Source organism: Anabrus simplex, chromosome 1 (genome assembly GCF_040414725.1).
Source record: "Anabrus simplex isolate iqAnaSimp1 chromosome 1, ASM4041472v1, whole genome shotgun sequence".
NCBI classification, from domain to species: Eukaryota; Metazoa; Arthropoda; class Insecta; order Orthoptera; family Tettigoniidae; genus Anabrus; species Anabrus simplex.
In genome coordinates, this window is record NC_090265.1 from 53,723,550 (window position 1) to 53,747,522 (window position 23,973).

At 41.5% G+C, this 23,973-nt stretch overlaps 1 protein-coding gene across 1 annotated transcript in view; it reads left to right on the forward strand.

Annotated features, from left to right (window-relative positions):
• The first annotated feature begins 6,450 nt into the window (after nt 1-6,450).
• LOC136884051 (carbonic anhydrase 2) overlaps nt 6,451-23,973 on the forward strand; it is a 309,717-nt gene continuing 292,194 nt past the window's right edge. The window contains exon 1 of the mRNA XM_068230032.1: nt 6,451-6,504. Coding sequence (XP_068086133.1) covers nt 6,471-6,504 — 34 coding nt within the window. The 5' untranslated portion in view covers nt 6,451-6,470. The remainder of the gene's footprint in view (nt 6,505-23,973) is intronic.

Here is a 23,973-nt window from a genome sequence, read left to right on the forward strand (position 1 = left end):
AAGAAATTATCTGAAACAGGTGTTGTGAATAAACATCTGGCTGTAAAACTCCAGAGAGAACCAACACTGCACAGACAGAAGAGCGGAAGGAAAATCATAGCGAGAGGATGAGATTCTGTGAAGACAGGAAGTTCATCTGCTATATATGTTCAGTCGCGCTCCTTAGTAGGGAACAACATTGTGAAAATAATAATAATGATAATAATAATAATAATAATAATAATAATAATAACATTGAAAAAGTTACTCAACAAAAGAGATGCCAAACATATCGAATGTGTCCAAAAATGTGAAAATACGTCACTAATTAAACTGCGTAACGTTTTGCATTTTAGGCATTATTTTGAGTTTATCCACCAAACTTGTTCATTTTCATAAGGTTCTATGTATTGTTCGAATATTGATTGTGTTTACCTTGATTTAGTGGTGAATCAGAGGAGGAATAAAACGTGAGGGTTAAATATCTGGACAAAGCATGTACAAGACGTTCGATTTTGAAAAGTATACTGCATTTACTGAAATGTATTTTCTTGGATAGATAACAGGTTTTATACAACAATAATAGAGAATACTCAACAAGAAATAAATAGCAATTAATAACAGAGAAGCTCAGAAGCTTGGCTAGTTCAAAAGCGGGGAGAAATTCATCTATTTTCATACAAGACTTTTAAGTCTAGATCGGACCAATAGGTCTATACGAGTTTCAAACCTTAGATATGAAGAGATCAGTGAGGCGCTAGCCTATAGAAATGAAGTTCGCCTGCACAGGGAATATTGAACGTTCTAGAGAAAAAGAAGCAAGCGTTTCCAGAACTATGTTACCAAGAGGGGGAATCGAACCCGAAATTACAAAGTTATATTTCAGAAGGGTCCCGAAGCCCTGAACTACAATTTCACTGGCCCAACGGCCCAAGAGTTCACTTAGATAGCTCTAATTGCATTTAGCAGAACAGCTTTTCTGCACTTAAAAGCTCAAACAGCCTTTACACTCGTTAGCCTTATTCTATAGGGGAGCCACACACAAATAATGAATCGAAAGATCCAAAAAGACAGGAGCCGAAGTTGTACTATACGGCCAAGAAAGGGAAAAGGATAAGTTAATAGAAGAAAGGCCGAGAACGAAATAAACTTTTCAATAAAACCTAATGAATGGGGCAGAGGGCCCGGTGACACAGAGGATAAGCCATACTACGAGGTGACTAAGACAGAAAAGTAAAGTCGAAACACAGGATAGAAAGTTTAGAGTTAGAAGACTTATAGAAAGCAAAGTGAATAGGGGAAACGGGGGTACACACTCGTGCGTCATTTCATTTACCAAGTCCCCATAATGGGGTTTTTTGTCCGTAGACAACCTAGAATAGCTACATAATAAACTAAGATCCCTACATTAAATTTAAGGTAATCGCAGCACGTCCTAACTGTTACAAGCTAAAGGGGAACGCTGGTATCTTCCCTTCTCCACAAATTGATAAAGTTGTATATTAGAAAAGATTCTGCCTTACCTCGCTGCCGCTAATTTGCCACTACCCCGGCCTCGTTCACTGCCTCCCAGGAGGAAAGCTCGCTGTATGTTGCACTGCCGAACATCAGAAGACAGACATAGTAAGCTTAAACCAGCTCTATATAAAAGAACGGGATGGATGCGAATATTAAAAATGACGTAATTAGTTAGTAGTCTGATTGGTTGATAATGACTTCATAAGGCAGTAAGCTAATTGGTTGAAAATGACAATAGTGGCAACTTAGAAACAAAAGATAATCGTCCAGGCTGGGCCACCTAATATAGAAACAATACGCAACTAAGAAAACACATCCCCTGTGGGTTGAGGTGGTAGAATAGCACCCACGGTATCCCATGCCTGTCGTAAGATGCGACTAAAAGGGGACTCAGGGGCTCTCAACTTGGGAGCGTGGTTTAGTAACCATAGGGACCTGAGCTGAGTCCTGGCATTGCTTCCACTTACTTGTGCCAGGCTCCTCTCTGTCATCTCTCGTATCCAACCTCCCTTGGTCAACTCTTTTCCTTTTCCTACCCCAACGGTATTAGGTTGTGGGGCATAGGTAGTCTTTCATTTTCACGCCTTTCGTGGCCCTTGTCTTTCTTTGGCCGATACCATTGTTCGAAGTGTCGGATCCCTACCATTTTTTATCTCAGATTAGTATTATATAGAGGATGACTGCCTAGTTGTATTTCCTCTTAAAATAAAAATCACTGCCACTAAGAAAGCACAACAATAGTGACATCTTGTGATACAATAGAAAATTATGTGGAGATAGAGTTCAGCTTACCTACGTGAGATTTCACCATCAGCAGATGTTCGTCTAAACTCACTGAGAGACGGTATTACTATCGCAATGTTATTCACGTGAATTTTTCACTGAGTTTAATCTAAATAAATTGTCGTGACCTTGCAATCCAGTAGGGGCTGTCTGGCTGGGACGGTAAATGCGTACTTGTTTCATTCGGAAGGACGTGGCTTCGATTTCCCGCCATGAAGTCGAAAAATTTAAGAAACGAGATTTCCACTTCCGGAGTTGCATAAAAACATAACTTCTCTATTTTTATATCACAGTTCGTCTTGTAAACGTACATCCTGGAAAAATTGTCACAGTATGCACAGAAGGGGGATAGGTTGTTCGACTCCACCGCTTCCTGACGATTGGCGATCTGTTGAAAATGAAAACCTACAACCTGTTTTCCAGTCATTGCCCGGGTCAGGGATGTAATGAATGAAACATATATAAGCTGTTATTACAATGGGGTCGCCACTCCCAAGGTGATTTATTAATGAGTGATAAATGCTGTGAAATAATAATGGAGAGTGTTACTGGAATGAAAGATGACAGGGAAAACCGGAGTACCCGGAGAAAAACCTGTCCCGCCTCCGCTTTGTCAAGCACAAATCTCACATGGGGTGACCGGGATTTGAACCAGGGTATCCAGCAGTGAGAGGCCGACGCGCTGCCGTCTGAGCCACGGAAGCTCCCTTTCCTCCCTGTTCTGAAATAATATTACTCCTGCGATGCGATGTGACCCGCAGTGCAAGCGTGGCCCACTGCTACCCGGAACAACCATATTGTTTGGCATTCTTGACCGGGCGAGTTGGCCGTGCGCGTAGAGGCGCGCGGCTGTGAGCTTGCATCCGGGAGATAGTAGGTTCGAATCCCACTATCGGCAGCCCTGAAGATGGTTTTCCGTGGTTTCCCATTTTCACACCAGGCAAATGCTGGGGCTGTACCTTAATTAAGGCCACGGCCGCTTCCTTCCAACTCCTAGGCCTTTCCTATCCCATCGTCGTCATAAGACCTATCTGTGTCGGTGCGACGTAAAGCCCTTAGCAAAAAAAAAAAAAAAAAAATCTTGACTAGGTTTCATATTCCATCAGTATTACATTAAACAATAATCAAAATATACTATCCGCATCAGTGGTTAAAGTGTGCGACTTTTTGGCTGAATGGTCAGTGTTGAGGCCTTCGGTCCAGAGGGTCTCGGTTTCGATTCCCGGGCGGGTCGGGTATTTTAATCGCATCTGATTAATTCTTCTGCCTTGGGGACTGGGTGTTATCCCAACAATTTCCTCTTCATATTCAAACAACACACCACACTACCAATCACCACAGAAACACGCAATAGCGATTAAATCCCTCCACGTAGGGTTGGCGTCAGGAAATGCATCCGACCGTAAAACTGGGCCATGTCGACATGTGTGGCACCGTTCACACCCGCAAGCCCACGGATGTGGAAAAGCGGCAGAGCAAGCTCGATAGCAGCAGTCGGTTAAGTGCTACACCGTTCACACCCGCAAGCCCACAGGTGTGGGAAAAGCGTCAGAACAAGCTCAATAGCAGCAGTCGCTTAAGTGCGGCCAGTACCCAGTATTCGGGAGACAATGGGTTCGAGCCCTGAAGATGGTTTTCTGTGTTTCCCACTTTCACACCAGGCAAATGCTGGGGCTGTAGGGCCTACCTTGATTAAGGCCACGACCGCTTCCTTCCCACTCCTGGCCCTTTTGTGTACCATCGTCGCCATAAGACCTATCTGTGTCGGTGTGACGTAAAATAACTTGGAAAAAAGAAAAAGAAAGAAAAGCGGCAGAAGAAGAAGGTCAGTGGTAGATTGTCGGCCTCCGGATCCTAAGATAGCGGGTTCGAACCCGACAGAGGTAATCGGATTATTCAAGGGCGGAAAAAGTTCCGTGTGGCACTCCATCTCGTACGATGTCGGCATGTAAAATATCTCTGGTGTTCACATGACAAAATTCATTAAAACTCAGCCATCGAAGAGTCTGCCATCTAGTAGGCCAAGAGTAAAACGGGACGTCGAAACTGACGCGCAAGCAGCCAGATGACGTCAAATTTAAATGCTTGCACACGGTAGCTGAGGTCATACGATTATTATTATTATTATTATTATTATTATTATTATTATTATTATTATTATTATTATTATTATTATTATTATTATTTGTCAACATTATACAAATATTTTATTTTTATTTGTTTGCTAGTGGCTTTACGACGCACCGGTAGCAACGATGGGATAGGAGAGGGAAGGAAGCGGCCGTGACCTTAAGGTACCGCCCCATCTTTGCCTGGTGTGAAAATGGGAAACTACGGAAAACTATTTTCAAGGCTGCCGATAGTGGGATTCGAACCTAGTGGACTTTTAACATCGCATATACACATCGAAGGTTTTCGCCGACGTAAGGATGGGAAAGTGAAAGGACAGGGAAGGAAGCGGCCGTGGCCTTCATTACGACAGAATCCCAGAATTTGCCCGATGTGAAAATGGGGAAGCCACGGAAAACCATCTTCAGGGCAAGCTCAGACCTACATGACCCAAACCATACAGTCAATTAGCTCTGTACATTTATTTCTAATTTTAAAAAATAATAAATTTATATAGAGAATCATATTTTTAATAACACCTTCCATGAGCTGTCAGTGGCTCTTCCTCCGCGGATGCATTATTTTTTTCGTCTATCTCTTAGCTCAGGACAGAGTAAAATGTAGCTTCCACTGAGGTCTTAGTCTCCATCGCTGAGTAGTTAGCGTCTTGGTCTTCACCCCACCGGATCCCGGGTTCGATTCTCGTCTGGGTCGCGGGATTTTAACAGTAAACCATTCCTGTGGCTCAAAAATTGGGTATTTATATTGTCGCCAACGGTCTGTGACACCACGCACACGCACACACGCACACACACACACTATCCTCTACTGCAATAACACGTAACGCCCAAGCACGGAAAACACCACCAACATGAAATTATTATTATTATTACTGTGTTGTTGTTGTAGCCTCCGTGGCTCAGGTGGCAGCGCACCGAACTCTAACCCCTGGGTTTCGTGGTTCAAATACCGGTCACTCCATGTGAGATATGTGCTGGATAAAACGGACGCGGGACAGGTTTCTCTCCGGGTACTCCGGTTTTCCATGTCATCTTTCATTCCAGCAACACTCTCCACTATCATTTTATTTCATCTGTCATTCATTAATAAAATTGCTCCAGAGGAGTGCGAGAGGCTTCGGCAGCCGGCACAATTCCTATCCTAAACCAACCTCACTTAACCTAACCTAACTTAACCTAACCTAAACTAACCTCACTTAACCTAACCTAAACTAACCTCACTTAATCTAAATTAACCTAACCTGAACTAACCTCACTTAACCTAACCTAACTGAAGCTAACCTAAACTAACCTCACCTAATCTAATGTAACATGGCATAACCTAAACTAACCTCACTTAACCTAAATGAACCTAACCTAAACTAACCTCACCTAATCCAGTGTAGCATAACATAACATAACGTAACGTAACCTAACCTAACCTAACCTTCTGGTATGGGCTAGAGCAGTTTTGTAACTTGCAGTGATCTATCTCAGTCTTATCCTTACATTTGACCATATGAAAGTGCCTCTTCATTGATGCCTAGGCCATGTATGACAGCTAATGATGGAGCTGCTGAGGGTCCAACCAGCCTTCGGGCTGAGAAGTGAACATACATACAACGTAACCTAACCTAACATCACCTAACCTAATTTCGCTCTGTTCGAGTGTTTGCTGGGGAAGGCAGTTTCTGGTCAGTCACTCAGTTCGAGTGTTTTGGTTTAGCTGAGGCAGACAGAATTCGGTCAGCTCGTGTGTGCCGGCTCCAGCGACAGTATTTTGTTTGTTTGTTTCTTCATCCTTGGCATTTTTCTGTGGATGTCAGTCAAGAACTCGCAGAAGAAGCGCTGCTCTGAAATCGTGACGAAACGAAACAATCCGTAACGACTGCTTTATATCTGGAAATGAAAGAGATCATGCTGCTGTCGCTGATGGGTGGGGGAGTGTATCAATGGACAGTCACAGGTGTGAGAGTGTACCCCTCCCTGATCCCCTCCCACTCGCGGTAAGCTCGCTATATATGTATGGAGGAGAGCGCGCGCCCGCTTTAGTAGTGCAGTGTCTCTCCAAGTCTCGCAGACATGAACTTTTATATGTCCTTCCTTCTGTCGGCAGGTAGGTGTGCAACAATCGACTGCTTATATTGTTATATTCCGCTTTCTTTCAGACCCTGGCCATTGTTATACTGTTAAGGTCTGCTTCTCTCGGGACATTCCGTGTTTTCTATACAAGTTGTCCATAACAAAATATAAACATTGACTTCGTACAACTTGTGTTTTACGCTATGCAATTTAACGTATATTTAGTTGATTTTTTTTAAAAGAAATTATGTATATATTTTGAAAAATGAAATTGTAGCGTTGTTATCAGAGCAACAACAAATCTTGGACAGGAAGAGATCCAAGTTTCGAACCCAGGACTTGCCGTAATATCTCCTAGACTTGTCCTCAACTTATAGAACCCGATCAAGTTGCTAAAATACTAACAAGAAGGTCGCAACGTCGGATTCATTTCTGGAAACTATGGAACTACGTGACGCACATTTGAGTTACCTTTATTGGTCTGTTTTAATACGAGCCCATAATACTTTTCTAATCAACATTTCACACCTCATATTATTATTATTATTATTATTATTATTATTATTATTATTATTATTATTATTATCATGGCATAGCCGGGCTAAGTGGCACAGGTGATTGGGGCACTGGCTTTCTGACTCCAACTTAGCAGGTTCGATCCTGGCTCAGTCCGGCGGTATTTGAAGGTGCTCAAATACGTCAACCTCGTATTGGTAGATATACTATCACGTAAAAGAACTCGTCCGGGACAAAATTCAGGCACATCGGCGTCTCCAAAAACCGTCAAAAAAGTAGTTAGCGGGACGTAAAGACATTATTATTATTATTATTATTATTATCCCACCGCTTTTTCCACATCTGCGAGGTCGCGGGTGCGAACTGTGTAGCACATGTGGACTTGGCCCTGTTTTACTGACGGGTGCCCTTCCTGACGCCAACTCTGTGCAGAGGGATGTAATCACTATTGCGTGTTTCTGCGGTCGTTGGTAGTGTAGCGTGTTGTCTGAATATGAAGAGGAAAGTGTTGGGACAAACACAAACCCCCAGTCCCCGGGTCAGAAGAGCTAATCAGATGCGATTAAAATACCAGATCCACACGGGGATGGAACCCGGGACCCTCTGAACCGAAGGCCTCAACGCTGACCATTCAGCCAATGAGTCGGATGTAAAGACAACAGCATTATTATTATTATTATTATTATTATTATTATTATTATTATTATTATTATTTATCACGCCTCGAGATCCAGCTGTAGCGAGCGTGCCTCTCACCCAGACGCCCTGGGTTCGATTCCCGGCCAGGTCAGGGATTTTACCTAGGTCTCAAGGCTGGTTCGAGGACCACAAAGCCAGCATGAGAACAGCTGAGGATCTATTGACAGTGAGATAGGGTTCCCAGTCTAGAAAGCCAAGAATAACGACCGATAATAATAATAATAATAATAATAATAATAATAATAATAATAATAATAAAGGTGTGTGGCCTCCGGAAAGGCCTGTTGCAGGTCTTTCGAGTTGATGCCTTGTAGAATAGGTGACATGCGCATCTATGAGGACGGGGCCCTACCTGTGATAAATTCTGAAGATGGCACACACACCCAGCCCCCTTGCCATCGGAATTAACCGACCCGGCCCGGAATCGAACCCGGGACCCTTTGGACCAAAGGCCAGCACACTAACCACTTAGCCATGGAGCTAGACATAACTACCGATAAGACTCGATAAGATCACTCGTCACCTCGTAATCTGCAGACCTTCGGGCCAAGGAGTGGCCGGTTGGTAGGCCAAGGCCGAAGAGGGTTGGAGCAACATAGGAGAGTTATGTGTTTATTAAGTCATTTTTTTCAATGTATTTAAATTATATGGCTCTATATTGAATCAAAATCCGGAGCCGAATGTAAATAAAAGGAAATATTACGTTTGTGGGGTCTTGAACATTCAATACTTAAATCTGCGTTGATTGGTGCGAAAGTTTCATTCGAAAGATCGACTGGCGTGTATACTGTGGTAGCTCAGAAAAGAATTAGTGCATTGTATTGTGTAAGTTCAACGGTGATACACTTTTCCCAGAAACAATAATTGAACCTATAGGTACTATGTATCTTGTCGGTATGTATAGGATATGCACCTACAAGGGAGGTGAACTATATTTTGACATTAATCAAAATTAATTCTGATAAATAATTAAATGGGAACAACATACAATACCAAGCATTCAGTTTCTTGAGTGACTATACATTTCAGTGGACTTGACAGACTGATGTGATTGTAACTCCTACCTCCCGCTCAGTGAAGAAAGTAACGGGAAACTATATCACTTCCTATTACCCTAGTGCGTCAGTTTAGTGACACATAGGCTGTATATGACAGCTGATGGTGGAGCTGTTGGGAATTCGACCAGCTTTAAGGCTGAGGACTAAATATACGTAAGCTTTCGACGGACCGAACTTGGACTGTTAACCACTGCATCGGGCCAATGGTAGTCAGTTTCACCAACCGTAGAGACATGTCGGGATATTTGGCTTACCTATTTCGTTATCTAATAGGGACGGGTTTCCAAATCCACTTCAAAGTGGATATTTTTTTGCTAAATAGCGAGACAAAAATTAAGAAATAAATACTCTCATCTGTAGAAGACTAAACACTCCACTGTGTTTATTTGGATAAGTTGGTGGACATGATCTCAACTTGAGCAGAGATACGAGCAAGGTGAATTCCCTCATTTTTTCACCCAGTATTTTACGTCACGTAAACAAGCAGTGAATTCAGTTAGCTGTATCGTTACACTGTGTGTTAGGTATAATTCATACGGCATGGATTTCGGTCAGTATTCAAGGTTAAAAAAAAGAAATACGGGAACGATACCGTTAAGTGGTTTATTGTGATGTTTGTTGTGGAAAGACCTTCATATTACTGATAAGCGAAACCGAAAACAAAAAAAAATTAGGTAAGCAAGGCAAGAAAAGGATGAAGAAAAGAAGAATGCATAGCTTCCAAATTCCATGAAAAGGACTTTATCATGTCTATTAGGCACTTTTCCTATAATATTCTTAAGCTTAAATATTGTGGGGTTTTTTACGTAGAATTTTCTCTGGAGGAGGGGCTTTAAGAGTGAATATTGGGACATTTTGAGTGATCTGTAGCGACGTAGTAGAAAATGAGATGACCGAGCGAGTTGGCCGTGCGGTTAAAAGCTCGCAGCTGTGAGCTCGCATCCGGGAGATAGTAGTTTCGAACTCTACTGTTCGCAGCCGCGAAGATGGTTTTCCATAGTTTCCCACTTTCACACCAGGAAAATTCTGGGGCTTTACCTTAATTAAGGCTACGGCCGCTTCCTTCCCATTCCTAGGCCTTCCCTGCCCCATCGTCGCCATAAGACCTATCTGTGTCGGTGCACCATAAAGCAAATAGCAATAGTAGAAAATGAGATGGCAACACTGACAGTAGTACTTCAGCGCACAGTGTCAGTGTGTTACGGTAGCACTGTGGTAAGAGCAAATACCAGACAGGAAGAGATCTGTGGTTTGATCTCAGATCGAGCCGTTGCAGTTTGACTCTGCGCCATCATCTGTTCGCCACTCAATGTGCTTTATTGGAAATACAGAATGACGAAAGCGCGAATCTTCTTCCTTTCCTTTTTTCCTGGCCTTCATCTCAATTTTGTTGGGGTCGGTACGTGATATAGATTTGCCTATTTTTACGGCCGGATGACCTTCCTGACGTCAACTCTATGTTTAGGGATGTAATCATTATTGCGCGATTCTGTGCTTGTTATTGTTGTGTGTATACATGAAGGTGGGAGTAACCATACGCAGTTAGATCTTAGAGCGCTAATGAGAGTCAATGCAGAGGTTCACTTAACCCTTATAACTACATTCAGTGTGGACATTTAAAAAAAATCAAGCAACGCCTCAGAGTAGTCAACCAAGGAACACATCACAGAAAGAATTACGTAAATGCATTAATTCGGCTATGATTTGAATAAAAAAGGAAACGAGTGAAGTCAAAAGCGATTTTAGACTGTTTATCCGAAACTTCATTTAGGCCGGAAGTGATTTTCGAAATTTGTTTATTTTGATAGAGCTATCCAAGACCCATAATTTAAAACCTTTCTTGGCCCTTTAGCCCTTCAACTTTCGGTTCGTTCGTTCGTAATCTGCTCACCCTACAGGATCGGTTTTTCCCTCAGACTCAGCGAGGGATCCCACCTCTACCGCCTGAAGGGCAGTGTCCTGGAGATTCAGACTCTTGGTCGGGGGATACAACTGGGGAGTACCAGTACCTCTCCCAGGCAGCCTCACCTGCTATGCTGAACAGGGGCCTTGTGGAGGGATGGGAAGATTGGATGGGACAGGCAAGGAAGAGGGAAGGAAGCGGCCGTGGGCTTAAGTTAGGTACCATCCCGGCATTTGCCTGGAGGAGAAGTGGGAAACCACGGAAAACCACTTCCAGGATGGCTGAGGTGGGAATCGAACCCACCTCTACTCATTTGACCTCCCGAGGCTGAGTGGACCCCGTTCCAGCCCTCGTACCACTTTTCAAATTTCGTGGCAGAGCCGGGAATCGAACTCGGACCTCCGGGGGTGGCACTTAATCACGCTAACCACTACACCACAGAGGCGCAGTTCAACTTTCGGAACAATTTTAAATTGGTTAATTTACGTTTTTCGTAATATGGGGACCCGTGCTTTGCTAAGAAATGTATTCAGCATTAAAAAGGAATCAGTTAAACGACATTTTCGTCGACTGTTCCAAAGTCTTTAGAGTCCCTATAAGGGAAATAAAACTATTCAACAATAATAAACAATATCCTTTTGTGCGAATTGAAGACAAGAGAAGAGAATCCAGTCAGATTGAACAAACAATTGGAGTATTACGTATTGGAGTATTACCATGTGACCTTGCCGCGGTGGGGAGGCTTGCGTGTCCCAATGATGCAGATAGCCGAGCCGCAGGTGCAACCATATCGGATGGGTATCTGTTGAGAGACCAGACTAACGAATGGTTCAACGAAAGGGGGGTAGCAGCCTTTCGGTAGTTACAAGGGCGGCAGTCTAGATGATTGACTGAGACGGCCTTGTAATAATACTCAACATGGCTTAGCTGTGTTGATACTGCTACACGGCTGAAAGCAACGGGAAACTACAGCCGTAACCACCTTCCGAGGACATGCAGCTCTCTCTGTATGAATGATGTACTGATGATGGCTTCCTCCCGGGTAAAATATTCCGGAGGTAAACTAGTCCCCCATTCGGATCTCCGGGTGGGGACTACACGAGAGGGGGCGATCATCAGGAAGATGGATACTGACATTCTGCGAGTCGGAGCGTGGAATGTTGGAAGTTTGAATCGTTGTGGTAAGTTAGAGAATCTGAAAAGGGAGATGGATAGGCTAAAGTTAGATGTAGTTGGTATAAGTGAAGTACGTTGGCAGGAAGAACAGGATTTTTGGTCAGGCGACTACCGAATTATCAACACGAAATCAAACAGGGGTAATGCATGAGTTGGTTTAATAATGAATAAGAAAATAGGGCAGCGGATAAGCTACTACGACCAGCATAGTGAAAGAATTATTGTCGCCAAGATAGACACCAAACCAATGCCCACCACAATAGTGCAGGTCTATATGCCTACTAGTTCAGCGGATGATGAAGAAATCGAAAGAATATATGAGGAGATAGAAGATTTAATACAATATGTCAAAGGTGACGAGAATCTAATTGTGATGGGAGACTGGAACGCAGTGGTAGGCCAAGGAAGAGAAGGTAGCACAGTAGGAGAATTTGGATTGGGACAAAGGAACGAAAGAGGAAGTCGGCTGGTTGAATTCTGCACTGACCATAATTTAGTCCTCGCCAATACTTGGTTCAAACACCACAAACGACGGCTGTATACGTGGACGAGACCTGGAGACACTGGAAGGTATCAAATAGACTTCATTATGATTAGGCAGAGATTCAGAAACCAGGTGTTGGATTGCAAAACTTTCCCAGGAGCAGACGTGGACTCTGACCACAACTTGTTGGTCATGAAATGCCATCTGAAGTTGAAGAAATTGAAGAAAGGAAAGAATGCAAAAAGATGGGATCTAGACAAGTTGAAAGAAAAGAGTGTGATGGATTGTTTCAAGGAACATGTTGCACAAGGACTAAATGAAAAGGCCGAAGGAAACACAGTAGAGGAAGAGTGGAGAGTCATGAAAAATGAAGTCAGTAGGACTGCTGAAGAAATGTTAGGAAGGAAGAAAATATCAACTAAGAATCAGTGGATAACTCAGGAGATACTAGACCTGATTGATGAACGACGAAAATACAAGAATGCTAGAAATGAAGAGGGCAGAAAAGAATACAGGCGATTAAAGAATGAAGTGGATAGAAAGTGCAAGGTAGCTAAGGAAGAATGGCTGAAGGAGAAGTGCAAGGATGTCGAAGGCTGTATGGTCCTGGGAAAGGTAGATGCTGCATACAGGAAAATCAAGGAAACCTTTGGAGAAAGGAAATCTAGGTGCATGAATATTAAGAGCTCGGATGGAAAGCCACTTCTAGGGAAAGAAGACAAAGCAGAAAGATGGCAGGAGCATATCCAACAGTTGTATCAAGGTAACGATGTAGATAATTTCGTTCTGGAACATAAAGGGGCTGTTGATGCTGATGAAATGGGAGACCCAATTTTGAGGTCAGAGTTTGACAGAGCTGTGAGTGACCTAAATAGGAACAAGGCACCTGGAATTGATGATATTCCCTCTGAATTACTGACTGCCTTAGGAGAAACCAGCATGGTAAGGTTATTTCATTTAGTGTGCAAGATGTATGAGACAGGAGAAGTCCCATCCGATTTTCGGCAGAATGTTGTTATACCTATTCCCAAGAAAGCCGGTGCTGACAGGTGTGAAAACTACCGCACTATTAGTTTAGTATCTCATGCCTGCAAAATTTTAACACGTATTATTTACAGAAGAATGGAAAAACAAGTTGAAGCTGAGTTGGGGGAAGATCAATCTGGCTTCAGAAGAAATGTAGGAACACGTGAAGCAATCCTGACTTTACGTCTGATCTTAGAGGATCGAATCAAGAAGGACAAGCCCACGTACATGGCATTCGTAGATCTAGAAAAGGCATTCGATAATGTTGATTGGACCAGGCTATTTATGATTCTGAAGATGATAGGGATCAGATACCGAGAACGAAGAATTATCTACAACCTGTATAAAAATCAGTCTGCAGTGATAAGAATCGAGGGCTTTGAAAAAGAAGCAGCAATCCAGAAAGGAGTGAGGCAAGGCTGCAGTTTGTCCCCTCTCCTTTTCAATGTTTACATAGAACAGGCAGTAAAGGAAATCAAAGAGAAATTTGGAAAGGGAATCACAGTCCTAGGAGAGAAAATCAAAACCTTGAGATTTGCGGATGATATTGTTATTTTATCTGAGACTGCAGAAGATCTCGAGAAGTTGCTGAATGGTATGGATGAAGTCTTAGGTAAGGAGTACAAGATGAAAATAAATAAGTCCAAAACAAAAGTAATGGAGTGCAGTCGAACGAAGACAGGTGATGTAGGAAATACTAGATTAGGAAACAAAGTCTTAAAGGAAGTAGATGAATATTGTTACTTGGGTAGTAAAATAACCAACGATGGCAGAAGTAAGGAGGACATAAAATGCAGACTAGCACAAGCAAGGAAGAGCTTTCTTAAGAAAAGAAATTTGCTCACTTCAAACATTGATATCGGAATTAGAAAGATGTTTTTGAAGACTTTTGTGTGGAGCGTGGCATTGCATGGAAGTGAAACATGGACGGTAACTAGCTCAGAAAAAAAGAGAATAGAAGCTTTTGAAATGTGGTGTTACAGAAGAATGCTGAAGGTGAGATGGATAGATCGAATCACGAATGAAGAGATACTGAATCGAATTGGTGAGAGGAGATCGATTTGGCTAAATTTGACGAGAAGAGATAGAATGATAGGACACATCTAAAGACACCCAGGACTTGTTCAGTTGGTTTTTGAAGGAAGTGTAGGTGGCAAGAACGGTAGGGGTAGACCAAGGTATGAATATGACAAACAGATTAGAGCAGATGTAGGATGCAATAGTTACGTAGAAATGAAAAGGTTAGCACAGGATAGGGTGGCATGGAGAGCTGCATCAAACCAGTCTATGGACTGATGACTCAAACAACAACACGGGGTGATTTCAGGTGCCTTAGTGTCACCGTTTTACTTAAGATAGGATTTTCTTAGCTCAAAATTGTTAACTTTTTTGCTGTACTCAAAACTTTAATACTCCTATAATCTTCTTATTTTTCAACCAAAATCAATGTTTCTATTAAGAAAAGCCTGTTCATTCTCTGTAGTTTCCATGAATAATTCAGACAGTGAATTATCAATAGGGTTCAGAAATTTATCACCTAAAGAAGTATAAAATATGCAAGCAAACATGCCCTAACAACTAGCTAAATATTACCTGAAAAAAGGTGGCATATAACAAACTCTCTTTTTTTTTTTTTTTTTTTTTTTTGTTAGTTGCTTTACGTCGCACCGACACAGATAGGTCTTATGGCGACGACGGGACAGGGAAGGAAGCGGCCGTGACCTTAATTAAGGTACAGCCCCAGCATTTGCCTGGTGTGAAAATGGGAAACCACGGAAAACCATTTTCAGGGCTGCCGACAATGGGGTTCGAACCTACTATCTCCCAAATACTGGATACTGGCCACGCTTAAGCGACTGCAGCTATCGAGCTCGGTAACAAACATTTAGAGATACGTAGCAAGTATTAGAGTTTTACACTGAAATCTCGATATCTCGGGACCTAAATTTAATTTCGAATTATCGAAATTTCAAGATATAGAGAACACAGTTTTTTTTAGCATATAGAGCATATAATTGAATCATACGTATCTACGAGCTTATACTGAATACATAATTTTTAACCAAACCAAACCCCGTGGCACTACAGCCCTTGAAGGGCCTTGGCCTACCAAGCGACCGCTGCTCAGCCCGATGGCCTGCAGATTACGAGGTGTCATGTGGTCAGCACGACGAATCCTCTCGGCCGTTATTCTTGGCTTTCTAGACCGGGGTCGCTATCTCACCGACAGATAGCTCCTCAATTCTAATCACGTAGGCTGAGTGGACCTCGAACCAGCCCTCGGTCCAGGTAAAACTCCCTGACCTTGCCGGGAATCGAACCCGGGGCCTCCGGGTAAGAGGCAGGCATGCTACCCCTACACCACGGGGGCCGGGTATAATTTTTAACAGTATTTAAAAATATACAAACAAACCCTATTTTACGGCATCACTTTAATTATAACCCTTATAGTAACATTGTAGAAGATAGGGTACAGTACATACAGTAGTGAAACAAGAAATACACCTCCGTTAACACCTCTGGAAAAAATCTGTTAGTCTCTTCTCCCTGTTGCTCTTAACCTTTCCTCCCTTCACGTTGAAACGTCTCGTCAATACCACGCAGCCGAGATTCGTAAATGGACCTTGTCAACCGATACTGAGACGCTACTAAGATGGGAACACCAGGATGGTGTCCGGCTCCATAGCTAAAGGGTTAGCGTGCTGGCCTTTGGCCACAGAGGTCCCGGGTTCGATTCCCCGCAGGGTCGGGAATTTTAACCATAATTGGTTAATTTCGCTGGCACGGGGGCTGGGTGCATGTGTCTTCTTCATCATCATTTCATCTTCATCACGACGCGCAGGTCGCCTACGGGTGTCAAATCAAAAGACCTGTACCTGGCGAGCCGAACATGTCCTTGTACACTCCCGGCACTAAAAGCCATACGCCATTTCATTACCAGGATGGTAACATAGTAAGTGCGACTGAATCAAGATGCAGTAAAGCTAACGCTGTGAGTTCGCAGTTGGGAGCAACAGTATTCTGTAAGAAGGAAGTCGAAACTATCTTTTATCAGTCTGTTTTCAGACCAACTTTGCTTTACGGGAGTGAAAAGTGGGTGGACTCAGGATGTCTTATTCATAAGTTTGAACTAACAGTCATGAAAGTAGAGAGAATGATTGCTAGTACAAACAGGTGGGAACAATGGCAGAAGGGTACTCGGAATGAGGATATAAAGGTTGTTAGGAATGAAATCGATGGATGAAGCTGTAGGCTTAAACCGGCTTCAGTGGTGCAGTCATGTGAGGCGAATGGAGGAGGATAGGTTACCTAGGAGAATAATGGACTTTGTTATGAAGGATAAGAGAAGTAGAGTGAGACCAAGATGGCGATGGTTAGATTCAGTTTCTAAGAATTTAAAAATAGAGGTATAGAACTAAATGAGGCCACAGCACTAGTTGCAAATAGAAGATTGTGGCGACGTTTAGTAAATTCACAGAGGCTTGCAGACTGAACGCTGAATGGCATAACGGTCTATAATGATGATGAATTGTATGTATGTATGTATGTATTCATGTATCATAATGTTACTGTTTTTACATCCCACTAACTACTTTAGGCGTTTCTCGGAGACGCCGAGGTGCCGGAGAATCTGTAGTCGCTCTGCCTCCTAAGCCCAAGAATATATCCATAATTCTATTCTTTTCCACAGCAGAGAAAATGTACCAGTGAGGTTATCTTTTTGCTCTGGCTTTCCTCTGACATAAGATTTCTGTTTGACTAGGAATCATATCCACAAGTACTATATTTAAAAATGATTAATTACCAGATGCCGTCACTCCTGATGGCCAAATGTTGATAAAGATGATTTGATTAAGGCTTTTAAGACCCACTGTCTTGGAAATGATAAATCCACTGATATTACGATGTGTGGCGAACATTAAAACGTCGCTTCAACAGACGTTTCTCACAAAGCAATAAACATGATTCGAGTCTATATGTCCACAAATTTAACAAACTTATATCTGTTAGTTCTGGTTTCACTTGCGCTATATCCACGAATTTAACAAACTTATATCTGTTAGTTCTGGTTTCACTTGCGCCATATCCACGAATTTAACGAACTTTTATCTGTTAGTTCTGGTTTCTCTTTGTGCTATATCCACGAATTTAACAAACTTGTATCTGTTAGTTCTGGTTTATCTTTGTGCTATATCCACGAATTTAACAAACTTGTATCTGTTAGTTCTGGTTTCTCTTTGTGCTATATCCACGAATTTAACAAACTTGTATCTGTTAGTTCTGGTTTCTCTTTGTGCTATATCCACGAATTTAACAAACTTGTATCTGTTAGTTCTGGTTTCACTTTGTGCTATATCTAGGAATTTAACAAACTTATATTTGTTAGTTCTGGTTTCACTTGCGCCATATCCACGAATTTAACAAGCTTATATCTGTTAGTTCTGGTTTCTCTTTGAGCTATATCCACGAATTTAACAAGCTTATATCTGTTAGTTCTGGTTTCTCTTTGCGCTATATCCACGAATTTAACAAGCTTATATCTGTTAGTTCTGGTTTCTCTTTGAGCTATACCACGAATTTAACAAACTTTTATCTGTTAGTTCTGGTTTCTCTTTGCGCTATATCCACGAATTTAACAAACTTATATCTGTTAGTTCTGGTTTCACTTTGCGCTATATCCACGACTTTAACAAACTTTTATCTGTTAGTTCTCGTTTCTTTTTGTGCTATGTCCACGAATTTAACAAACTTATAACTGTTAGTATTGGTTTCTCTTTGTGCTATGTCGACGAATTTAACAAAGTTATTTCTGTTTTTCGTCCGTTTAATTAGCTCATTAGATAGCGGATTTATTATTTATTTATTTATTTATTTATTTATTTATTTATTTATTTATTTATTTATTTATTTATTTATTTATTTCCCCTTCAGGGTTGGTTTTTCCCTCCGACTCAGCGAGGGATCCCACGTCTACCACTTCACGGGCAGTGTCCAGGAGCGTTAGACTTTGGGTTGGGGGATACAACTGGGTAGGAGGACCACTACCTCGCCCAGGTGGCCTCACCTGCTATGCTGAACAGCGACCTTGTGGGGTGAGGGGAAGATCGGAAGGGATAGTCAAGGAAGAGGGAAGGAAGCGGCCGTGGCCTTAAATTAGGTACCATCCTGGCAGTTGCCTGTAGAGTAAGTGAAAAGCCACGGAAAACCACTTCCAGGATGGCTGATGAGGGAATCTAACCCCCTCCCTCTACTCATTTGACCTCCTAAGGCTGAATGGACCCCGTTCCATAGTCATGCCACTTTTCAAATTTCGTGGCAGAGCCGAGAATCGAACCCGGGCCTCCGCGGTTGGCAGCTAATTACACTAACCACCGAGGCGGTTATTATTATTATTATTATTATTATTATTATTATTATTATTATTATTATTTGCCAGATAAGAATGAACGGAAAATCACGGTGAAATATGTCAGAAATTCATCAGGTAGGCCTATGTGTTACATTATTAAAAACCGAACTCGATAGCTGCAGTCGCTTAAGTGCGGCCAGTATCCAGTATTCGGGAGATAGTGGGTTCGCACCCACCGTCGGCAGCCCTGAAGATGGTTTTCCGTGGTTTCCAATTTTCACACCAGGCAAATGCTGGGGCTGTATCTTAATTAAGGCCATGGCCGCTTCCTTCCCATTCGTAGGCCTTTCCCGCCCCATTGTCGCCGTAAGACCTAGCTGTGTCGGTGCGACGTAAAGCAACTAGCAAGTAAAAAAAACATTATTAAAAACTCTCTTTATACACAAAATGGTAGAAATGCACATCTGATTGGAAATCTATAAATTAAAATTAATTTGAAAATACTTTCGATTTTCAAAACCTCAACATTTTGTGCAGAGTTCCTACATACACCCGGCTGCAACCTTCACAGATGTGTGAACTGAGGACGTTCAGTTTCAGCTTGAAAGAGATTATGGTCTACAGAGCTGCACAGTCAATCGAATTCGCATTAGGGTCATTCATACATCCGTTACTGTTCCATGAATATGATTTATTTAGATTGCACTGTCCTTTGAAATTCACAGTTTGGTGTTTGTGAAGGATACGTTAATGTCTTGTGTTTAAAATGTTTAGCTATTTTAAGATCATTTCAAGAGATCGTATCATGGTGCTGCCATCACCAAACAGTTCCATATACAGGTCTATTTGTCTTATCTGATGTTTCTGAAGCATTACACCAAACATTTATGGCAAGCTCTCTCTCTCTCTCTCTCTCTCTCTCTCTCGCTCTCTCTCTCTTCCTTAGCGTTGCTTTCAGTCGTGTTGTTCGCTGGTCTGCTATACCACTAGGAGCAAGGGCGTGGCAGAGGAGGGGGATGGGTTACTCGGGGGTTAGATCCCCACACATGGAATTTTTACAAAAAGAAAATTAACAGTTACTGACAATTAACAATAATAACCTAAATAAACGTTCAGAGACGTAACTGTAGAACCAAAAGATCTGTAATTCACAAAAATTCGCCACTCTACAGGCTATGCAATGTCTACAACACTGCAGTCCAGAAAAATAATTATTTAGACTTCTGTGTATCTCTAGACCTGTTTTTACAACAATTCACGATCTCCGCAAAAACTCTCTAATTTGTAATGCTGATTTGAACCACAAAATGTATTATAACCATCCTACATCAAGCCCTATCATTCACTCACTACTGGTCTGCATTTAGGGCAGTCGCCCAGGTGGCAGATTCCCTATCTGTTGTTTTCTTAGCCTTTCCTTAAGTGATCGCAAAGAAACTGCAAAATTATTGAACATTTCCCTTGGTAAGTTATTCCAATCCCTAACTCCCCTTCCTATAAACGAATATTTGCCACAATTTGTCCTCTTGAATTCCAAATTTATCTTCCTACTTTTAAAGACACCACTCAAACTTATTCGTCTACTGATGTCCTCCCACGCCATCTTTCCAATGACAGCTCGGAACATACCACTTAATCGAGCAGCTCGTCTCCTTTCTCCCAAGTCTTCCCAGCCCAAACTTGGCAACATTTTTGTAACGCTACTCTTTTGTCGGAAATCACCCAGAACAAATCGAGCTGCTTTTCTTTGGATGTTTTCCAGTTCTTGAATCAAGTAATCCTGGTGAGGGTCCCATACACTGGAACCATACTCTAGTTGGACTCTTACCAGAGACATATGCCCTCTCCTTTACATCCTTACTGCAACCCCTAAATACCCTCATAACCATGTGCAGAGATCTGTACCCTTTATTTACAATCCCATTTATGTGATTACCCCAATGAAGGTCTTTTCTTATGTTAACACCTAGGTACTTACAATGATCCCCAAAAGGCACTTTCACACCATCAACGCAGTAATTAAAACTGAGAGGACTTTTCCTATTTGTGAAACTCACAACCTGACTTTTAACCCCGTTTATCATCATACCATTGCCCACCGTCCATCTCACAACACTATCGAGGTCACCCTGCAACCGCTCACAATCGTGTAGCTTATTTATTACTCTGTACAGAATAACATCATCTGCAAACAGCCTTATCTAGGATCCCACTTCTTTACACATATCATTGATATATATATAAAACATAAAGGTCCAATAATACTGCCTTGAGAAATTATTACAGGGTCAGATAAAGCTCCGCCTACTCTAATTCTCTGAGTTCTATTTTCTATAAATATAGCCACCCATTCAGTCACTCCTTTTTCTAGTCCAATAGCACTCATTTTTGCCAGTAGTCTTCCATGATCTACCCTATCAAATGCCTTAGATAGGTCAATCGCAATACAGTCCATTTGGCCTCCTGAATCCAGAATATCTGCTATACCTTGCTGAAATCCGACAAGCTGAGCTTCAGTGGAATAACCTTTCCTAAACCCGAACTGCTTTCTGTCAAACCAGTTATTAATTTCGCAAACATGTCTAATATAATCAGAAAGAATGCTTTCCCAATGCAATGCATGTCAAACTGACTGGCCTGTAATTTTCAGCTTTATGTCTATCACCCTTTCCATTTTACACAGGTGCTAATATAGCAACTCTCCATTCATTTGGTATAGCTCCTTCAACCAAACAATAATCAAATAAGTATTTCAGATATGGTACTATGTCCCAACCCATTGCCTTTAGTATCCCATAAATGTAATTATAAGTGTTAGAACTAGAAGAAAGAGCCTCCGTGGCTCAGACAACAGCGCGTCAGCCTCTCACCGCTGGATACGGTGGTTCAAATCCCGGTCACTCCATGTGAGATTTGTGCTGGACAAAGCGGAGGCGGGACTGATTTTTCTCGGGTACTGCGGTTTTCCCTGTCATCTTTCATTCCAGCAACACTCTCCGTTCTCATTTCATAGCATCTATCAGTCATTAATAAATCACTTTGGGAGTGGCGACCCCATCGTACTAACAGCCTATATCTGCTTCATTCATTCCATCCCTGAACCGGTCAATGACTGGAAAACAGGTTGTAGGTTTTCATTTTCAGAACTAGAAGAAAATAGTTTAGATATGAAATTACGAGTTTTTAAATTATTGTACTCTTTCTTGTAAAGATTAAATTAGATTAGATGTGAAATAGTGTTCCTTTCTCACTGTAAATATAATATTTGAGTAGTTCAGATATTAGGTTATTAAACTAGTTTATACGAAATTGTTCATTTATCTACTTGTTTCTTGTAAGGGTTAGATAAGTAATATTATTTCTTTTTCAACGTAAATATAATATCAGAATAGTTCAGATATTAGATTATTAGACTAGTTTATATACGAAATTACGTTTTTATCTACTTGTTTCTTGTAAGGATTAGATATGGTTGTAATATTATTCACTTCTCAATGTAAATATAATATTAGAATGGTTTAGATATTAGGTTATTATACTGATTGAAACATTAAAAAACGCATGTAAACATTTGCCACTGTAATTGGGATTAGAAATCCTGTAGTGCGCAGAAAATAAATAAATATCAGTGCCCTTATAATAACAAGTCATGCATGCACCTTCATTGTGTTCTACCATCATCCTGTAAATATAGCCTCCCCGCCCAATGGGCGCATCCTGGCTACGCTACTGCCACTGGTTCCTAAAGTGTGCGCCGTAACCTCGGCAACCAACCGCGGTTTCCTTCCAGAGTGGAGAACCGTGGAAGTGATGTAATACGACACGACATCTAGTAGTCCTGATGCAGCCTAATATCTCAACTAGTAACCGACTTTGCTAAACCCTCTACAATAGTGGCTCCCAAAGTTCCCCAGCTGGCAGCACCTTTGTAAGGTCGGAAAGTCTATGCCTGCCCTCGTCTCCTCCCCCTCCCCCCTTCGTAACATCATTATTACAAACAATTTATTTTTCCGAAATTATATTTACAGCCCGGTGTAGAATAAATTAGAGGATTTAAAAAAATTGCTACAGTAAATTACAGAAACGAATTTTAACAAGTATTATTATTATTATTATTATTATTATTATTATTATTATTATTATTATTATTATTATTATTATTATTATTATTTCTTCGTTATGCCCGTTTACAGAGCGCGTTGGAACTTATTAACTTGATGATGGTTTTCCTTTCTTCTTCACCCAAAATCTCTTCATGAACTCGCTATACTGTTTCTTGCCTTCTTCCGTCCATTTTTTCCCTGTGGTTCTTTTAGCCTTTTGCGCGAACGTGTGCTTTAGTGCAACCAGAGTTCCAAAAGGCTTGCGATCTCTGATGGTATCTTCTGTGATGTTCATTTCTTTTAAGTCCTGCTTTATTTCCTCTAACGAGCTGATTTAGACCTTCTTTTAATTAATTACACCAAGCCGTTTTTTGCATATCTAGTGTCGTCCACTCTACAGATAGAATTTCAATCGTCTCCTGCGTACGGCATCGGTGAACTTGTCGATTGCTTTATACAAATCCACAGTTTTTCTGTTGATCCATATACCATTTACATGAACGGGGCCATATATTTTCCTAAGAATTTTTCGTTCTTGTTTTTCAATATCATCAATTTTAGAGTGGCCTCCTAGAGATGTGGTTTCTGAGGCATACAAAGCTTCCGGAAGAACAACAGTCTTGTAATGCCGAAGTTTTGCATTTCGTGACATCACTCTTTTATTGTAGTGATTCCATTTTATTCGGTATGTTTTCAGGACTTTGGTGGCTCCTTCTAAATTATCTTTCCTGTCTAGTCCGGATGGTAAAATGATTTCTCCTAGATATTTGAAGGAAGAGACCTGCGTGATTACTCCATAATTTGTCTGTAGTAGGGATCTTTGGATTTTCTGGTGTCCATTTATGAGTCTTCTCATACGATATTTGGAGGCCTGTCTTTGATGCCATCTCATGTAACTTATTATTATTATTATTATTATTATTATTATTATTATTATTATTATTATTATTATTATTATTATTATTATTATTATTATTATTATTTCGTCACACTATTGCTAACGTGGGCCGCCCCCACAGTTCAGGAATAGCATACTTGCCACTCACTTGGAGGCCCTTACTTCGATTCCCGGCAAGGTCAAGAATTTTTACCACCGACCTCGATAGCTGCAGTCGCTTAAGTGCGACCAGTATCCAGTATTCGGCAGATAGTAGGTTCGAACCCCACTGTCGGCAGCCCTGAAAATGG